General features: G+C 40.8%; 1 protein-coding gene across 1 annotated transcript in view; it reads left to right on the top strand.

The window, feature by feature from the left end:
• Positions 1-20,833, top strand: part of PHF21A (PHD finger protein 21A) — a 207,114-nt gene that overhangs the window by 173,331 nt on the left and 12,950 nt on the right. The window contains exons 11-15 of the mRNA XM_023509461.1: positions 10,815-10,913; positions 15,712-15,763; positions 16,527-16,606; positions 17,070-17,130; positions 19,914-20,077. Coding sequence (XP_023365229.1) covers positions 10,815-10,913; positions 15,712-15,763; positions 16,527-16,606; positions 17,070-17,130; positions 19,914-20,077 — 456 coding nt within the window. The remainder of the gene's footprint in view (positions 1-10,814; positions 10,914-15,711; positions 15,764-16,526; positions 16,607-17,069; positions 17,131-19,913; positions 20,078-20,833) is intronic.

Below are 20,833 nucleotides of genomic sequence, written 5' to 3'. Positions count from 1 at the left end.
TGTCCCCCTGGGTAGAGTGCCATGGCATTACAGCTCACAGCAACCTCCAACTCCTGGGCTCAAGCGAGTCTCCTGCCTCTGCCTCCCAAGTAGCTAGGACTGCAGGCACCCGCCACAACGCCCGGCTATTTTTTGGTTGCAACCGTCGTCGTTTTGGCGGGTCCGGGCTGGGGATTCAAACCTGCCACCTTAGGTGTACGTGGCTGGCGCCTTAGCCGGTTGAGCTATAGGCACCGAGCCTGATAAAGGTATTTTTAGCAGACAAAAATTATTTCAGTTTCATTTTATTTTACATTTTTTTCTCTTTAAAAGGTAATACATGTTAATTTTTAAAACAAATCCAAATGTTAAAAAAATACGGATTATAGAAAGTACTCTCCTCATAATCTAAAGAGAGAGCAAACTTCCCCATAATTTCATCATAAGTTAATCCCCAAGAGTTAATGACTATTAACAGTTTAGATTATGTTCTTACAGGCATTTTCTATGCATATGCTAAAATATTTTAAAGCAAAAAACAAAATCAAACTATGTATTATTTTGTAATGAGCATCTTTTCTTGACCTTTATATTGAAAGAGCTTTTTATATTACAAAAAGATGTCTATGGCCAGGCATGTTAACTCACACCTGTAATCCTAGCACTCTGGGAGACTGAGGTGGGTGGATTGCCTGAGCTCAGGAGGTCAAGACCAACACAAGCAAGAACGGGACCCTGTCTCTACTAAAAATAGAAAAACTAGCTGAGCATTGTGGTGATGGCCTATAGTCTTAGCTACTCTAGAGGCTGAGGCAGGAGGATCACTTGAACCCAGAAGTTTAAGGTTGCTGTTGCTGTGAGATATGATGCAGTAAGTTCCGTGGTCTTTCTTTTTAGTCAAATGAGGAAATTCAGTTGTTGCTATTTTAGTTTGGCAGGACTCCTGGCACAAGTCTTATAGGTTACTAAGCACAATCAGCAGGGATTCTCTTTAGATTTCATTGTCAGGGTGGCACCTGTGGCTCAGTGAGTAGGGCACAGCCCCATATCCCGAGGGTGGTGGGTTGAACCTGGGACAAAAAATAGCTGGGCAGTGCTATAGTCCCAGCTACTTGGGAGGCTAAGACAAAAGAATTGCCTAAGCCCAGGAGCTGGAGGTTGCTATGAGCTGTGACGTCATGGCGCTCTACCAAGGGTGACAAAGTGAGACTATCTCTTAAAAAAAAAAGAAAAAAAAGTAGATTTCATTGTCAGAATTCCCTTCAGATCTTTCTATATTTTCTGTTTTATGTTTCATTTTCAATATCATATTTATAACCATTAGGAGATATGGGCTGAGGCTCGGCGCCTATTGCTCAAGTGGCTAAGGTGCCAGCCATGTACACCTAAGGTGGCGGGTTCGAATCCAGCCTGGGCCCACCAAACAACAATGATGGCTGCAACCAAGAAAAAAAAAATAGCCAGGCATTGTGGCGGGCGCCTGTGGTCCCAGCTACTTGGGAGGCGGAAGCAGGAGACTCGTTTGAGCTCAGGAGTTGGAGGTTGCTGTGAGCTGTGATGCCATGGCACTCTACCCAGGTGGACAGCTTGAGGCTCTGTCTCAAAAAAAAAAAAGATATGGGCTGAGAGTGAAGTGATGTAACATATGTAGCTGTGGATTACCTGTTCAGAGTTATCAAACTTGTGTTAAACATTGTCTATATGCAGGCTAGATGGGTGCCTTTCTGCTGTTTCTTTTAGGTGATAACATTGTTCATTTAATAAAAATATGTTGATAAAGTGCCAACTACTGTGCTGCATGTGGTGTCTGTATGCCTGGGTGGGTAAACCAAAGCCTGCCTATACCCTCATAGAGCTCAGTTTCTGAAGATCTACCTCCCGGGAAGGAAATAAGGCAAATTTTATAGTTCCAGTGGCCTCCCATGTTGGTATAGGAAAGAGAAAAGGCAGTGGCAGTTACAACAACAGTGGTCTAACTTCTCCTTCCCCAGGCAGGCATACCCAACTGCCTTATCCACCCTAGATAAGAGATCTTTTTTTTTTTTTTTTTTTTTTGAGTCAGAGCCTCAAGCTGTCCCCCTGGGTAGAGTGCCATGGCATTACAGCTCACAGCAACCTCCAACTCCTGGGCTCAAGCGAGTCTCTTGCCTCCGCCTCCCAAGTAGCTGGGACCACAGGCGCCCGCCACAACGCCTGGCTATTTTTTGGTTGCAGCCGTCATTGTTGTTTGGCGGGTCCGGGCTGGGGATTCGAACCTGCCACCTTAGGTGTACGTGGCTGGCGCCTTAGCCAGTTGAGCTATAGGCGCCGAGCCTAGATAAGAGATCTTATCCCTTATTAGAGCCACATTACATTGTGGCTCTGAGAAAATGAATGATAGGGTTTTAAAGAGCTTTGAGGCTAAAGACATATTTTAAGACAGAAAAGTAGGTAAAGCCAGACAAACTTATGTTATAGCCTTACATCCCCTCCTTTTGTGTCCTTGTCCTTTCCAGGGCTCTGAAATGGGGCTAACACCTGTTAATTATGAAATGGGCTAGTGTTTAATGTTTATTAGATTATGCCTGATGAAGTTATTTCTCAGGATTGATGTTCATTTCTTCACTATCCCACCCCACACTGTGTAACAAAGACCTCTGTGTGTGTCTTCAAGGCTGAGCTGCTGAAAATAAAGCCAAGGGTTCTGTGGAGAAAAATTGCCAGATTGCCACTCAGACCCCAGAGATGTTTTCACAGGAACCTGCACAATAGTCTCTAAAAAAAAAAAAAAGAAAGAAAGAAAGAATACTTACAAGCCAATGTATTATCCTCAACTTCCAGTTTTCCTTGCTTAGTAAACCTGAGCTCGTGACCTCCCCTCCCCCATGTTAATACTGTTTTCTGTAGTAGAGAAAATAGCTCCAAGTAACCAAACAGTGGATTTTGCTTTGCCTTCAATCCAAGTTGATTAACTTAAGTTAAATTATTTGGACATTTGTTACTTGCATGTGCCTGACTTTGGTTTTCCCAGAAGCGGAATTAGAAATTCGGGGTACAATTGATTAACTTAGCCCTAGATTTTTTCAGAGTTTTTGTGTTCTGTCCTTCATAATAGCAAAAAGAACAGGAGTTGCAAAATTCAAATAGTCATGGGTTCAAAAGATCAAATGTAAATGAGTAAAGCAGGCTAGGAGTGAACAGGTCAACTTTTTGTTTTTCTACTTTCAATGGGAATGTGCATATAAGAGAGATCCTATGCGTATTCTTAACTCCGTTTAAAATAATAAGAAAAGCATGATAATACTTGACAACAGAAAGCGGAAGAGACTATGGTAAACTGCAAAGTAATATGTACCATCTTCAAGGAAGCAGCTGCTTCTTGGAAATAAACACTTTTTATCATGTGTAGACTTTTTCAAGAAAAGCCCAAAATCCAGATGTTTTGAAAAGTTGCCTAGTTGTTAAAATACTGGTAACTGTTTAAGCATCATGTAGGCAAAAAGTAACATGTAGGGCAATTTCAAGTCTGGGTAATGGTTTTTAATCTCTGATAAAGACCAAACTTTTAAACAAAGTTTATTAGCTCTTTGTTTTCTAACTTGTTTTTTTTAATTGAGGTGAAATTTACATCACATAAAGTTAATGAGTTTAAAGTGAACGGTTCAGTGGCATTTAGTACATGTGCTAACTACCAGCTCTATCTGGTTCCTTTTAAAACATTTTCATTACCCCCAAATGAAACCCAGTATCCATTAAGCAGTTGCTTTATGTTCACTGTGTCCCTGGCAGTCACATATTGCTTTGTCCTGTAGACATAGCTGTTCTGGATTTTTCCTATATTAATTAGTAGATTCATATATGTGACCCTTTATGGCTTCTTTCACTTAGCATAATGTTTTTGAGATTCATCCATCCTGCAGCCTATATCAGTGCTTCCTTTTTAATGGCCTAGTAATATTCCATTGTATGTATTTACCACGTTTGTTTACTCATTCATCTGCCAATAGACATAGGAAAATGTAGACTGAGCTTGTTTCCAATTTTTGTGAATAGTGCTGTTATGAACATTCATGCACAAGCATTTCCTATGAGTTTCTGTTTTCATGTCTTTTAGGAGTGGAATTGCTGGGTCGTATGGTGATTCTGTTCAGCTATTTGAAGAACTGCTAAACTGTTTTCCTCAGTGGCTAAATTATTTTTCATTCCCAACTGCATTGTGTGAGCATCCCATTTTCTTCCCATCCTTGCCAACAGTTCTTTTTCCTTACTTGTTTTGCTTATAGCCGTCCTAATGGGTGTACAGTAGTATGGCATTGTGGTTTTGATTTGCATTTCTCTAATGATGTTGAATATCTTTGCAGGGGCTCATTATCCATTTGTGTATCTGTGGAGAAACGACTATTCAAGTCCTTTGCCAGTTTTTGAGTTTATATAATCTGGATACTGTTCCCTTCTCAGATGTATGATTTGCATACATGCAGTGATTTGCAACTATTACATAGGTTGTCTTTTTGCTTTCTTGATACTATCCTTTGATGCACAGGTGATTTTTGTCTTGATCTTGACCCTACAACTTTGTTAAATTTGGTTATTAGCTCTGGTAGTTCTTTTGCACATTCTTTGAGGTTTTCCGTATGTTGGTTTACATGTTGTCTACATACAGAGATAGTTTTGTGTGTTCCTTTTCCACTCTGGGTGCCTTTTGTTTCTTTTTCTTGCCCAATTGCTTTGGCTAGAACTTCCACTTAAGTGTTGAATAGCAGAGGTGAAAGGGAACATCTTGTCTTGTTGCTGTTCTCAAGGGTAAAACTTACAATGTTCTACCATTGAGTATGTTAGTTGTGGTTTTTCATGTATGTTCTTTATAAAGGTGAGGCAGTTCCCTTCTATTCTAAGTTTTCTGAGTACTTCTATTATGAATGAATGTTGGACTTTGTAAAAGTAAGAACTGTTTATATACAAGGTATACAACATAGTGGTTTGACATGCACAGTAAATTGGCTTTGTGGAGTGGCTCATACCTGAAATCCCAGCCCTTTTGTGATTTCTAAAGCAGGAAGATTGCTTGAGGCTAGGCATTTGAAACCTACCTGGACAGCATAGCAAGTCCCTGTCTTTAGGGAAAGAAAAGTGAATCAGGTATGGTGATGCATTCCTGCAGTCCTAGCTACTTGGAAGGCTGAGGCAAGAAGATCACTTGAACCCAGGAGTTTGTGGCTGTAATGAGCTATGATCACGACACAGCACACCAACCTGGGTGACAGAGCAAGACTCTGTCTCTAAAAAAAACAAATAAAAACATGGTGAGTTAATTATTATACTTAAGCTAATTAATATATCCATCTCCTTGCCTTGTGTGTGTGGGAGGGTAGGGAGTTGGATTTTGACAAAAGCTTTTTCTGCACCAGTTGAGATGGATGATGTGGGGTTTTTCCTCCCCTTGGTCCAATGTGGTATATTACATTGATATACATTGAAGCATTCTTTCATTTCTAGGGTAAATCCAGCTATGTTGTGGTGTATCATTCATTTAGTATGCTGTTGGATTTTGTTTGCTGGTATTTTTTTGAGGATTTTTGCATCTACAGTAGTTCTGTAATATTCTGTTCTTTTGGTATCAGAGTAATGGTGGCCTCATAGAATGAGTTAAGATCCTGTATTTTAGAAGAGTTTAAGAAGGATTGATGCTAATCTTTTCAGTATTTTATTGAATTCACTAATAAAGCCATCTGTTCCTATACCTTCTCTTTTTGGAGAGGATTTTTATTAATGCTTCAATCTCTTCAATTGTGAATCTGTTGAGATTTTCTGTTTCTTCTTGAGCCTACATTGATAATGTGTATGTTTCTAGGAATTTGTATCATCTGTGTTATCTAGTTTGTTAGTATACAAATAACAACTATGCTGCCCAAGTTGATCAGTGTATTTTCTTATAATCCTTTTTATTTCTATAAGATTGGTAGTACTGTCCTGCTTACGTTGTTAATTTTTGTTATTTGTATCCTCTCTCTCTTTTCCTTATTCAGTCTAAACCAAAGGTTTGTCAATTTTGTTGATATTTTAAAAGAATCAACTTTTGGTTTTGTTGATTCTGTTGTTTCTATGTAATTTATCTCCACCCTTTTCTTTACTTTTTTTCCTTCTGCTAACTTTAGAGTTAGATCTTTTTCTTTTTCTTAAGGTACAAAGTTAGGTTATTGCTTTGAGAGCTTGCTTGTTTTTTAATTTAGACTGTTAACAGCTATAAATTTCTCTCTGAGCACAGCTTTCCTGGCATTATAGAAGTTTTGATGTGTTGTTATTTTCATTTCCCTCAAAGTGTTTTCTAATTTCTCTAGTGATTTCTTCTTTGACCCATCGTTTAGTAAAGAATGTGTTATTTATATAATTTCTACATATGTGTGAATTTTCCAATTTTCTTTCTGTTATTGATTTATAACTTCTTTGCATTGTGGTCAGAAAAGATACTTTTATGATTTCAGTCTTAAAATTTATTAAGTTTTGTTTTGTGCCCTAACATATGGTCTATAGCTGAGAGAGTATTTCATGTATACTTGATTTAAAGAAAGTGTATGCTGCTGTTGTTGAATAGAGTGTTCTTTATATGTCTGATAGGTCTAGTTAGTTTATTATGTTGTTCAAGTCCCCTGTAGCTATGTTTATCTTCTGTCTACAAGGTTTGTCCATTGGCTAGATGCCTGTGGCTCAAGCAGCTAAGGCGCCAGCCACATACGCCTGAGCTGGCAGGATCAAATCCAGCCCGGGCCTACCACACAACAACGATGGCTGCAACCAAAAAAAAAAAAACAAAAAAACAGCCAGGCTTTGGGGTGGGCACCTGTAGTCCCAGCTACTTGGGAGGCAGAGGCAGGAGAATCCCTGGAGCCCAGGAGTTGGAGGTTGCTATGAGCTGTGATGCCATGGCACTCTACCCAGAGCAACAGCTTGAGGCTCTGTCTCAAAAAAAAAAAAAAGTTTGTCCATTGTTGAAAATGGGGCATTAAAATCTTCAACTATTGTAATAGAAGTGTTTATCAATATTTGCTTCAGATATTTCGAGGCTCTGTTGTTTGGTGCATATGTGTTTATAAGTATTATAGCTTCTTTTTTGAATTAACCCTTTTGTCAATATGTAATGACCTTCTTTGTCTCTTACAACAAATATTGGCTTTAAGTCACTTTTGTCTGAATATAGTGTGGCCTTCCTGCACTCATTAGTCACTATTTGTTTGTCCTTTTTCATCCTCTCACTTTCAATCTATTGTGACTTTTGGTCTAAAATGAATCTGTTATGGACCGCATATAGTTGGATCATATTTTGTCCATTCTGACACTCTCTGTCTTTTAATTGGTGAGTTTAACACAGTTACATTTAAAGTGACTACTAATAAGGAAGGATTTATGCCATTTGGATATTTGTTTTCCACATGTTATACATCTTTATATCTTTTTTGCTCTTTCCCTTCACTGTTACCTTTTCTTTTTCTTTCTCTCTTTTTTCTTTTTTCTTTTTTTTTTTTTGAGACAGAGCCTCAAGCTGTCCCCCTGGGTAGAGTGCCATGGCATTACAGCTAACAGCAACCTCCAACTCCTGGGCTCAAGCGAGTCTCCTGCCTCTGCCTCCCAAGTAGCTGGAACCACAGGTGCCCACCACAACGCCCAGCTATTTTTTGGTTGCAGCCGTCAATGTTGTTTGGTGGGTCTGGGCTGGGGATTCGAACCTGCCACCTTAGGTGTACATGGCTGGCGCCTTAGCCGGTTGAGCTATAGGCGCCGAGCCCTTTTTTTCTTTTTTTTTTTGAGACAGTATCTCAAGCTGTCGCCCTGGGTAGAGTGCTGTGGTGTCACAGCTCACAGCAACCTCAAACTCTTGGGCTTAAGCTATCCTCTTGCTTCAGTCTCCCAAGTAGCCGGGATTACAGGCGCCCTCCACAACACCCAGCTATTTTTTGGTTATGGCTGTCATTGTTGTATGGCAGGCCCAGGCTGGATTTGAACCCATCACCTCCTGTGTATGTGGCTGGAGCCCAAGCCGCTTGAGCTATAGGTGCCGAACCTCAATATTACCGTTTGTGTTTAATTTTTTTTCTATTGTACCATTGTCATGCTTTCTTCATTTACTTATCTGTATATAATTATTTTCTTCTTAGATGTCACCATGGGGATAACAGTTAACATTCATAGATTTTTAACAATCTGGTTTGAATTAATCATAGCTTATATTCAATAATATATACAAACCTGTGCACTTCTGTCCCCCATTATGTTATTACTGTCACAAATTATATCTTTATACATTGTGTCCCCACTAATATAGATTTATAATTATTTTGTGTATTTGTCCTTTAAGCCATATAGGAAACAAAAAAGAGAAGTTAAAAACAAAAAACACAATAGTAGTGGCTTTTATATTAATACTGACCTATATAGTTAGTTTTACTGGAGTTCCTATTTCTTTATATGGCTTCAAGTTCCTGTCTAGGAACTTTTCCTTTCAGCCTGGAGAATTCCCTTTAGGGCAGGAATACTAGCAGTGAATACTGCATATCCTCTTAATGTTTCCATTTTTGAAGAAGAGTTTTTCAGGGTATAGAACTCATGGTTGATGGTTTTTTTTTTTCTCTCTCATCATCCCACTGCCTTGGTCTATAGTTTAGATGGGTGGTTCTGGTTCAAGATCTCTTACAAGTTTGCAGTCAAACTAGTTGACCAGGGCTACTGTCATCTCAAGGCTCAACTTGAGCTAGATACTTCACTTCCAAGCTCATTCACATAGTTGTTGGCAGCCCTCACTTCCTCACTGTCTGTGGGTGGAAGGCTCAATTCCTCACAACCTGGGCCTCTCCATAGAGCTACTGAAAACATGGCAGCCTGCTTCCCCCAGAGCAAAAGGTCCATGAAAGACACTCTCTAATATTTTGATTGTTTTATTTTTATTTGTCTGATACTTTCTGGCATTCTTTATCTAATACTGGGATAATTGTACTCTCCTTACATGAGGGAGAGAAATTTGAACCATGAGTAATTCTTTAGTGGAGAGGAATTGATGTGCCCTTCCCCAGAGGCATTGCTACTGAATCCTTCACTGGCCTTAGTAGTAGAAATAATACAAGACTCCAAGGAGCTTCACACAGCCTGGGACTGAAGCAGCAGTTGACCTCTTTTCCCCTCTCCTTCATACTTCTGTCCTTCCACATTCAAAGAGCCATGAAAATAAGCTTTCTGGGCATCGAGGACCTTTTAATAGCACTATAAACAAAGTCCCCATTGGTGGTTTGTTTTGTGAAGGAAATGTGTCCTTTTTGGTTAAAAACTGTACATGTGTGAGAGAAAGAAAGACTTGAGTGATTCTCTCTCAGGTCATATTCCTCACTCAGAAGATCATCAGCTCTTTACTATATACCTGCTGTGGCTGAGGCACTGTACTAGGTATCAGGGTGTGTGCAAAACAAGTGGTGTAGTTGTGGAGGCACCTGTAGTCCCAGCTACTTGGGAGGCTGAGGCAGGAGAATCTCTTGGGCCCAAGAATTTGAGGTTGCTGTGAGCTGTGATGCCACGGCACTCTACCAAGGGCAACATAATGAGACTCTGTCTCAAAAAAAAAAAAAGAAAAAGAAAAAGTGGTATAGGGAACAGTCCCCACTCTCAAGCAACTTTTAGTATAAATGGGAAAATATGGCAGGATGCCAGTCGGGGGTTTGGGGGAGGCAGCATTTGTGCCCCAGAGTAGTGGTTGCCGCAGTATTGATAGACAGTTTATGCTTCTTTCCTTATGTGATAATATAAAAAGCAGAAGGAAAATACAAAAATGGCCAGAAAAAAAGTGAAAGATCTTTGTGCTTCTGTTAATTTTTCAGATCTAATGAAATATTTCATAGCGTAGTTATTTTTGAGAAGTTTCGATGTCTATTTGTAGAACTTTAGCCAACTTTCATTTTCTCTTACCCATCAGTAATCAGACAAATATATTCTCATTTATTATTATTGGCATGCAAGAAGACCACTACATCAGCTTTTTAAAAAAATTTTTAAAAAGTAAATTAGGTTTGTGTTTACAGTTTTATATCCACTGTTCTAAAATCATTTCAGTATTTACAGAGGGCTTCATAAAATGAATTAGCCCTTAGGTCCTGGTAAGAATAGTAACGCAAGCCTGGTTTACCAATATGCTAGCTACCATTTATGTTTGAAGATGGTAATGCAACAGGTGCTTGTTCTGCTTGAGTGGATGCTTCTGGAAGAAGAGTCTGGGAGTAATTAGGATGTCAGCCTCTTGTAAGACTGTGGTTCGTGGCAATTTTACCTTTCCTCTAGTGGATGATATATGTAGGTTTTACGTATTCCAAGTAAGGGTTATTCTTCAGTCTCTCTTAGATTATGATTCAGATTGTCCTGAAACAGAAGAGAGAATATGTAAGATATTTTTGACATCATTCTGATCTTAAGCTTGCTGTGGACTCGAGTTTGACCTATATATAATAACATCAGTGGGCTTGCTTCTGGGAAACTGTCCCCACATCCTAAAATACATTGGAGTCAGAGATTGAAGCCTCTATTTCATTTTTATACATAAGTGTTAAATCATAGATTTTTTTCCTTTTGTATAATTTAGGCTGTTGTACACATTTATAGATTAATATTTACTCTAGTTATGCAATTTAGTTTCAGCTGGAGTCTTACAATTTACCTCCCTCCCTCCCCCAATAAAATCCATAGTATTAACTCCTTTATTAATATGTTCTAAATTTGAGTTTGTTCTTTTCTTTCTTGTTGGCTATTGTTAAACTGCTGGTGGTTTTCATTCTTTTAATTAAGAAGAAAGAATTCTAAATTTTAATTTAATTTTTCTCTCCTAGACAGTTAAATCTCACACAGAAACAGAGGAGAAACAAACAGAGAGCCGTACCATCACCCCACCTGCTGCACCCAAACCAAAACGGGAAGAGAACCCTCAGGTAGGCCCATCTATCCAAAGGAGGGGCTCAGTCTATGATGTATGGTTTATTCTCATATATCAGGAGAGGGATCTGCTCTCTGAGTCACTTGATCATTCCTTTTCTTTTGCTCTCTCATTATTCAACAATGCTAGTGCCTAGCCAGGTTGGCCTAGAGAATATTTATTAGAGTGTGTTCTTTGAGGTTCCATGCACTGGCACCTAAGCATCTTGATTGTTTCAAAGGGAAAGTTTTAAAATGATATTGTTGATATACTTGTTACAAATTTGAAATGTAATATTAATGATAATTTTCCCAGCTGTCCCATTACATTCGTAATCATTATTATGTTCTATCTATCTGGGCTAACATTTATAAGATACCTACTTCACTCAGTTAATATCTATTTACATTATTGATTACAATTTTTACATACAGTTTTTGTTACTACCATTGTACTGCATTAGAATCCCCAATCCCAAATGAATCAGTAGTTTAAGATCAGTTCATTGAATCATAATAGTAGGTATAAAAATAACAACATCTATACTATAACTTAAGATAGAATTATAAACGTACGTAGCAAATAAGACCCTAATATGAGAATCCGCAAATCTTTATGTCTTTATACAAGGAAATTTTTTCAGTTTAATACTTTTGTATATGTAGCTATAAAAGAAAAATGTGGACAGGTAATGCAATGATGCGTATCTGATAGTTAGATTTTATTAGATCAGTAATCCATCTCCTTCTATCTTCTGTGCATTCTGGTTTTTTTTTTTTTAAGCATTTGTTTTAATTTAATTCAATTATTATTTTTTTGCTGTTTTTGGCCGAGGCTGGGTTTGAACCTGCCACCTCCAGCCTATGGGATCAGCACCCTACCCTTTTGAGCCACAGGCACCGCCCCTGTGCATTCTTTGTAATGAAACCATGTCAAATAGTGACACAAAGCCCTCAAAGTTTCATGTCTTTTTTTTTTTTAAAGCAGTGATTTATCAAGTTAATCCAGGTTTTTCTTACGAAATGTAATTCTTTCGGATGTGAAATGAATTAATTTTCAATTTTATCTTTAAAGAAGGGTCCAAACTTGAACCAACAAGAAATATTAGTCACATGCATTGCTGAGAAAATTATAAAATCATCCCCAAAATTGATGACAAGTATTATACTTGAAGGAGGAAAAACAGCAAAGTATGAGTTAAATTTTTGTAGCAAAAGAAACTGAGGGATATCTTTTTCTTTTTTTTTTTGAGACAGAGTCTCAGCTATGTCGCACTTGGTAGAGTACTGTGGCGTCACAGCTCACAACCTCAAACTCTTGGGCTTAAGCAATTCTCTTGCCTCAGCCTCCCAAGTAGCTGGGACTATAGGTGCCTGCCACCACGCCTGGCTAATTTTTGTTGCGGGTGTCATTGTTGTTTAGCTGGCCTGGGTCCAGTTTGAACCTGCTACCCTCACTGTACGTGGCTGGCGCCATAACCACTGTCCTATGGGCACCAAGCCTGAGGGATATTTTAACGTCACTGGCGCACAGCATGGGGAAGCAAGTACTAACATGTAGTGGCATGAGATCACTGCCATAAAGAGAATAATTAGCTCTTAGCATATGTGGGATAAATACATGAGATGAGACAAAAGTTCTTGACAAAGTTCACACACTGTTTTATGAACAGAAAAGTTGGTGGAGAACCTTCTAATCTTGATTGTATTTTGAAGGGCTGGTAAAGTTAGTAATGTAGTCAGTTAACAACCACAAAATACATGCTGTTTCAATGTACAGTTACATCATGAAAATCTATTCCATAGGCTTGGCACCCGTAGCTCAGTGAGTAGGGCGCCAGCCACATATACTGAGGTTGGCAGATCTGAGCCCAGCCCAGGCCTGCTAAACAACAATGACAACTGCAACCAAAAAATAGCCGGGCGTGGTTTGGTGCCTGTGGCTCAAGCAGCTAAGCAGTCATAGACACCTGAGCTGGCGGGTTCAAATCCAGCCCCAGCCCACCAAAAACTATGAAGGCTACAACCAAAAAATAGCTAGGCATTGCAGGCACCTATAGTCCCAGCTACTTGGGAGGCTGAGGCAGGAGAATCACTTGAGCCCAGGAGGTGGAGGTTGCTATGAGCTGTAATGCCACAGCACTCTACCCAGGGCAACAGCTTCAGGCTCTGTCTCAAAAAAAAATAAAGCCAGGCATTGTGGCGGGCGCCTGTGGTCCTAGCTACTTGGGAGGCTGGGGCAAGAGAATCACTTAGACCCAAGAGTTTGAGGTTGCTGCGAGCTGTAACATCATAGCACTCTATTGAGGACAATATACTGAGACTCTGTTTCAAGAAAAAAAAAGAAAAGAAAATCTATTCCAGGAGGAGATTTCCTCATTTAATTATTTTGTGAGCTTGATCTAGCCTGGCAAAGGTGAGTTGCCTTTGAGTGGCCAAAATAGGTTCTGTTCCTTGGTTAAAAGATGGTGCATCTGAATGTCTGTTCACACACCGCTTAATTAACAGAAAAGGTGGTGGAGAACCTTGTAATCTTGGTTGTACTTTGAAGGACTAGTAAAAGTTAGTAATATAGTCAGTTAACAACCACAAAATACATGCTGTTTCAATGTACAGTGTGGAAAAGATTGCTTTTTCTTACCAGATTGTTCTGCCAGTCAATAGGGATAGGTACCTACCTAAATTTTTTTTTTTTTTTTGAGACAGTCTCACTCTGTCACCCTCAGTAGAGTGCCATGGTGTCACAGCTCACAGCAACCTCAAACTCCTGGGCTCAAGTGATTCCTTTGCCTCAGCTTCCCAAGTAGCCAAAACCACAAGCAACCGCCACAATGCCCAGCTGTTTTTTGCAGTTGTTGTTTAGCAGGCCTGGGCCAGGTTCAGACCTGCCACCCTCAGTGCATGTGGCTGGCACCGTAACCACTGTGCTATGGGCACCAAGCCCCTACCTAAATTTTTTTTTTTAGAGACGGTCTCACTTTTTCGCCCTCAGTAGAATGCTGTGGCACCACAGCTCACAGCAACCTCCAGCTCTTGGGCTTAGGTGATTCTCTTCCCTCTGCCTCCCTAGAAGCTGGGACTATAGGCATCGGGCTATTGTTGTTATTGTTGTTGTTGTAGTTCAACTGGGACCGGGTTCAAACCTTCCACTCTCTGTATATGGGGCCGGCGCCCTACTTACTGAGCCACAGGCGCCACCCTCCTACCTAAATTTCTGAAATAAGAAATAAAATAAAAAACATTCTTTAAGACTCTAAAGATACCAGTAAAGATAATTTCTGTGGCTCAGGTGCCTGTGGCTCAGGTGCCAGCTACATACACCTAAGGTGGTGGGTTCGAATCCAGCCCGGGCCACCAGACAACAATGACGGCTGCAACCAGAAAGGTAGCTGAGTGTTGTGGCGGGCGCCTGTGGTCCTAGCTGCTTGGGAGGCTAAGGCGGGAGACTTGCTTGAGCCCAGGAGTTGGAGGTTGCTGTGAGCTGTGATGCCATGGCACTCTACTCACTCTACTCAAGCACTCTACAGAGCTTGAGGCTCTGTCTCAAAAAAAAAAAAGATAATTTCTGTGTTCTCCAGTGGCTTGCTTAAGGAATGTATCTTAAATAGGCCGAACCTAATCACTTCACACCAAAATACCATATTTAATGTCAAGGGTTAGAGATCAGAATTTTTACTTTTTATTTATTTATCCGTTTATTCATCTATGAGAGTCTCACTTTCTTGCCCTTGGTAGAGTACCATGGCATTACAACTTAACAGCAACCTCAAACTCTTGGGCTTAAGCAATTCTCTTGCCTCAGCCTCCCAAGTAGCTGGGACTACAGGTGCCCACTACAATGCCCCACTATTTTTAGAGATGGGGTCTCACTCTTGCTCGGGCTGGTCTCAAACTCGTGAGCTCAGGCAGTCCACCTCCCTTGGCCTCTTAGTGCCAGGATTATAGGTGTGAGCCACCATTCCCAGCACATCAGGATTTTTAAAGACCAAACTTGTGGTATAAGTAACTCTATGGGAGTATATGTCTTTTAACAGTTGATGATCTTTATTCATCAGAGAAAGAAACTGATGTATTATTTGGCATATTCAGAAACCACATGCAGTGGTACAGCGGAACCACATGCAGTGGTACAGCGGAGAAAACATGTTTTTCAGGCTACCTGCAACCAAAGAGAATAATAGAAATCAATCCAACATTCTCTCCAACTTGATATATCTTAACATTTCAGCTTTGAGGTGCAGTATTCTAGTCAACTTAGATTCTTATGGAGCCCTCAGAGTGGTCTTCAGAGAGAAATTGCTCCTTAATTTTTAGGTCCATGTTTGATTGAAAAATCATAGTATTAAACATAACCACCTGCTGTCATTCCTAAAAATCATTTAGTTCATTTAGCATTGACCAGTCAGTAGCAGTAAAAATATGAGAAATCCTGACAAGTGAAGCACTTGAAATTTGGAGCTTGTTATATGGGAGGCTCTTTAAAACCCTCTGCACATTTTTCAAGTATCAAATTTTTCCTTTGAGAGGATTTTTCTGGAAAAAAAAAAAAAAGTCACTCAAGATTCTGATTTCTGTTATTAAGAAAGTAGGAAATGTAGTCCCCAGTGCTTCTCTTTTGGGTCTGTTAGACCAGAAAGCCACTAGAGTGTCTCCATAGCTACTCAGAGTAGAGGATGCCTGCCCCTAGTTCACCTGAATCCTCCCCCAAGTAACCAGCCCGCTGGGCTGAATTTCCCTTGTGTCTGACTAGGAACCTCTGTTCGCTTTGTGGGAACCCAGACTGAAGTATATTCTTCTTTTGTTTCTCTGGCACAGAAACTTGCCTTCATGGTGTCTCTAGGGTTGGTAACACATGACCATTTAGAAGGTAAGAGAAGATATTCTTGGCATTGCCTTTTTTCTGGCCCACAGCTTTGTTCTTGAAAACGGTGTTTGATTGAATTCCTGGAATAGAAAATTGGAACACAAATAGAATATGATTCAACGAGTGTGGACTTTATTTCCTTTAGAGGAAAAGTTGCCTTCTATCTGTCTGATGTTCAGGCTCTCCCCTTCCTATCATTATCCACACTACTGACTGGGGAAAATCTTCCCAGTTGCCTGAATTAAGATGACTTCTGTTCACTTTAGGGGAGCTTTTTTCTTTTAGACAGCACAGAGTAGCATGTACTCCTCTGACAAGTCCTTGTCTGTATTTTCCTGTCATTCCAGGTTATTATAATCTCAAAAACAATTACAAAGCTATACTTGTCCTTGTTATTTAATTCAGGAATGATGAAGTTCAGTTACTCAGTCTAAGTCTATGGATAAAGCTCATCCAGACCTATATATACAGCAGTGTAAAAATAAATCAGGACAGCTTGTTTACAAATGCTATCTACTGTTAAGCTCTCAATCACAGAGAGTCACACTGTGGAACAGCAGGGTCTCACTTTCTGAGAAGTGAGAGTAGATGGTTCTACATATTTGCTTCTAAGAGTGTGTTTGCCTCTGTTTAGGCTGCAGTAAAAAGAGAGTTGCCCCCTGTTTCTGATTTGTTATGAGAAAACCAACAGATAAAGTAATAAAGTTAAGCTTTTTGGATTCTCCCTACCTCTCTTCTAATCAAAACATTTTTTTTTTTCCTCAAGAAATCCAAAGCAAGAGGCAAGAGCGAAAAAGAAGAACAACAGCAAATCCAGTCTATAGTGGAGCAGTCTTTGAGCCAGAGGTATTCCTGGCCAGCGCGTGGCCCTTCCTCACTGTTCCAGTTTTATTTATGACTTGTTCAGCACCTCCTGTCTGAAAGCCTGCTTATGGGCAGCACCCTGATTGTACTTGGCCAGCTCTGTGAAGCAATGCGTTTTCCTCTGGCTTATTATTAAATTATTTCCTTTCTATTATTCACTGCTTACCCTTTAGGGGTTTTTTTCCCAGTATGTTTGAACAGATACAAACCTACCTTAAAATTTTAATTTATCCTGACTCTAACATAACTCTAATCTGCAGCAGAGGCAGACTTCTCTGAGAGCCACGTACGTGTAATAAGACCCTTTGGCACTGAGACCTTAGGGTGATTAGCAGTAGCTAGTTGACATGTCGACAGGCACGCTGTGCCTGGTCTGTAGCTTGTGGCAGTATCAGTAGTAACCATGCCATTCAGTCAGTCACCTTTCCTTCTTTAATCCTTAAAGCGTAAGAAGAGTGCAGTCACATACCTGAACAGCACAATGCACCCCGGGACCCGGAAGAGAGGTGAGGACCTTTGGGTACCTCTCCCTTGCTGCTATTACTTTTGCTTTCTGTGTGTGTTTCTTCTCCCTCCCTCCTCCCATTTTCCTAGGACCTAACTCCTCTATCCCTTGAACATAGTTTTGTTCTCTGAGAATGGGAGAGAAAAGAGAGTGAACTTTCTTGTTAGGTTCTGTATGCTGAATCTAAAGGTAGCTTCCCTAGGATTCTGGCAGAGCTGGCTCAGGGGAATGGTTCAGTGCAGCATTTCTGCCCTGAGCCTGCCAGCCATCCATGAATAGCACAGTGAACAGAACACCATGTAAAAGGAAACATTTGAGCATCGTTAAGCAGAACAGAGCACTGTTGTTGCCAAGGTGTTCCTAATAGTGTCTTGGTTGTCCTGCTGCCAGTAAGGCCAGAGTGTGACTCTTAAGTTTCTGGGAGCTACAGGCTTTCCAGGAAGAACAGAGGTAGCTACACTAAGAACTTAGAATCTTTGAGAAGCAGGTGTCTCCCAACTATGTCAGACAAAGGTCATTGTCAAAACAGGTTTCCCAAAGCACAAATTCCTACAGCATTCCATTCCCATATTTCAGACCTTCCCATGGGCATGCTGCCTTACACTTAGGGCAAAAAAATAAACAAAAATAAGAAAGTCCGGCAGCAGCATCTCTTGCTGTGCAGGTCTAAATAGGTCTTACTAGCTCAGGGTTTGAGCTCATAAGCAAGGTACTGAAATTGTTCTTTGATGTCAGTAATATATCCCAAGGTCCTTTTCTGCACATGGTAATGTGTCCCTGAATTACAGTTCCAGGCTAGAAAGGTTGCAGCGTGAGTGGAGTAGCATACTAATTTTTGCATATGCACACAATCTCAGAGCTATTGGAAGCTTAGGAGGTCATCCCGACCCTTTGTCTGCCTTAGGCAGGACTACAATCATACCATTACCTCTCCCTACCCACAGAAAGAGATACCATACCCACCCTGAGTAACTCATTCTAGTGTTTCTTCAGCCCTCTCATTCAGGTTGCTGAAAACATTTAGATAGGAAACTCTAAGTCATTGCTTTATATTGATTCCTGAGCCACAGTAACTAGTGCCATAGGTTATTTTTGGTTGTTTTGGTTTGTGTTCAGCAATTTTTTAGGCACCTCTGATACAGTTCTCAGAAAAGAGCCCCCCAACCAGAGGCTACAACTAATTGGCCTGATAATAGGCAGTATCTGCTAAGAGGACAGGGGTTAAATGAGCCAGAAAGACCTTGCCATCTCTTACCAAGGGCAGCCTGCCTCACAACGCCTAGGATGTGCATTCCATGGGCGGACAAAGAGCATTCATCTTCTGGTTCCCCCTCTAGAGGCACTGAATTTCCTAGAAGAGACAAACCAGGCTCAGCGCCTATAGCTCAACCAGCTAAGGCGCCAGCCACGTACACCTAAGGTGGCGGGTTCGAATCCCCAGCCCGGACCCGCCAAACAACAATGATGGCTGCAACCAAAACATAGCCGGGCGTTGTGGCGGGTGCCTGTGGTCCCAGCTACTTGGGAGGCAGAGGCAGGAGACTCGCTTGAGCCCAGGAGTTGGAGGTTGCTGTGAGCTATAATGCCATGGCACTCTACCCAGGGGGACAGCTTGAGGCTCTGTCTCAAAAAAAAAAAAAGAAGAGACAAACCAGTAAGATCTGTCTTTGCACTATAGACATTGCAAACTTTAACACAGAGAGGTAATATTTGTGTAATGTCGGACAGAATCATGACTCTTGGGCATAACCCTAATATAAATTAGAACTTGGCAAAGTCATGATCCTACATACCATTTCCCAGTGCCGATAGACAGTTTATACCTTTCTGTCTCTTTTTTCCCCCTCTGCTGTGTTAGGTGTAGAATAGAGGTAAGGACCCTAACTGAGATACGCAGTAAGGCAAAAGTGTTGACCTAGACTTTCTGAGCCTGTACAGCTCGTGTTGCTGTGAGATTTGATTCAGAATGATTTTGCACGAGTCAGGCTCTCAGTAGTGCTGATGACAGGGCCTTCCCTGGGACTTTGGAACAGCCCCAGTTTTTAGGCACAGAGTTCACCAGATGTAAAGAGGGGAGACAGTGTTCAGTTAACTGAAAAAGGTATACAGAGACAGAAATACGTAAACTTAGTACTTGGCCCAGAGCACCATTTAACTCTCAGGTTTCAGCTGCTACCAGAAGTTTTTCTCAAAAGCTCTAACAGCAAGGAGTGAGAACAACTAACTTGAATTTTGCCTCCTCACTTTGCCTTTCCACACCCTCATAAGCAGTGAAATCATGACCAAAATGTAGACAGGAAGGAAAAGGAAAAGCAGAAATCCTAAATAAATCAATTTGTGGGAACTAAAAGTCTTCAGTTTTTCCTTAAGAATGGTGATTGCAGAGAAACTTTATAGAGACAATATGTAAAAGATAGGAAAAAATAAAAGAAATTTTTATTTCTGGCCATGGCTCCCACTGACCTTTGACAACTTGTTTTTTGCACTAGAAATCTTAAATTGTAATAGTCTAGGAACTTCACCATAATTAAGCTAGGACCTTCGGTCATTCTCCAAAGCTCTCTTATCCTCCCTTCTCTTGAGATTCACATAGTTGTTTCTAATGACATTTAAATCTTTGCTTCTCTTTCTTTCTTTGGGACTGTTGTATTAACCTTCTGTCTGCTACCTCACTTCCTTTTCCATGCTAGCCAATGAGGAACACTGGCCAAAGGTATGTAAGATCATTTTCCCCTCTCTTTCCCTCCCCCTTTTTCCCTTTTGTTCCCTTCTCTTGGTATATAGGTCGTCCTCCAAAATACAATGCAGTGCTGGGGTTTGGAGCCCTTACCCCAACATCCCCCCCATCCAGTCATCCCGACTCCCCTGAAAATGAAAAGACAGAGACCACATTCACTTTCCCTGCACCTGTTCAGCCTGTGTCCCTGCCCAGCCCCACCTCCACAGACGTAAGTAACTTGGGAAAAGCTCGCTCTCCTTCCAAGAGCTTAAATCGGGAAAAGCGTTATCATATGTTGTCTTCTTATCAAGTTGCACCTTCTTGACTAACCCTGGAACAACAATAAATGCTTCAGGATGCTTTATATGCCACATGTGGCAGCTTCCCTCTGAGGTCCCAGACCTTCCATGTCCCCGAGAATCATATTAAAAATAACATCCGGAACCTCATGAGTTGGCAGAGTCTGAATTTGATCTACTCGGAATGGGTTCTCAGAAAAGGAATGGGATAAGGAAATCATCCCTTATAAATTTGTAGATGTGCAGGTTTCTATCAGTTGTGTTTTAGAGTAGAGAAAATGACAAGTTACATATTCCCCTAGCAGCTCCTGTTTGCTGCTTCAAGTATAATTCCAGAAGTGGGGAGTATTCTTTAGGGGACTTTATTTAGCAGAGTTGGTCAGAAACAGGTTCCTGGCCAGGCATCATAGCTCATGCCTATAATTCCAGCAATTTGGAGCCAAAGTGGGAGGATTGCTTGAGGCCAGGAGTTCGAGACCAAGACCAATCTGGATGACAAAGCAAGACCCCGTCTCTAAAAAATAAAATATTTAAAAATATGAAAAGAGGCTCAGCGCCTGTGGCTCAAGCGGCTAAGGTGCCAGCCACATACACCTAAGGTGGCAGGTTCAAATCCAGCCCGGACCCGCCAAACAACAATGATGAGGCTCCGCGCCTGTGGCTCAAGCGGCTAAGGCGCCAGCCAC

This window comes from Otolemur garnettii, unplaced genomic scaffold (genome assembly GCF_000181295.1).
Source record: "Otolemur garnettii isolate 467f Iridium unplaced genomic scaffold, OtoGar3 scaffold00001, whole genome shotgun sequence".
Lineage (NCBI taxonomy): Eukaryota > Metazoa > Chordata > Mammalia > Primates > Galagidae > Otolemur > Otolemur garnettii.
Note: the sequence above shows the minus strand (reverse complement) of the source record. Positions and strands in the feature narration are given on the sequence as shown.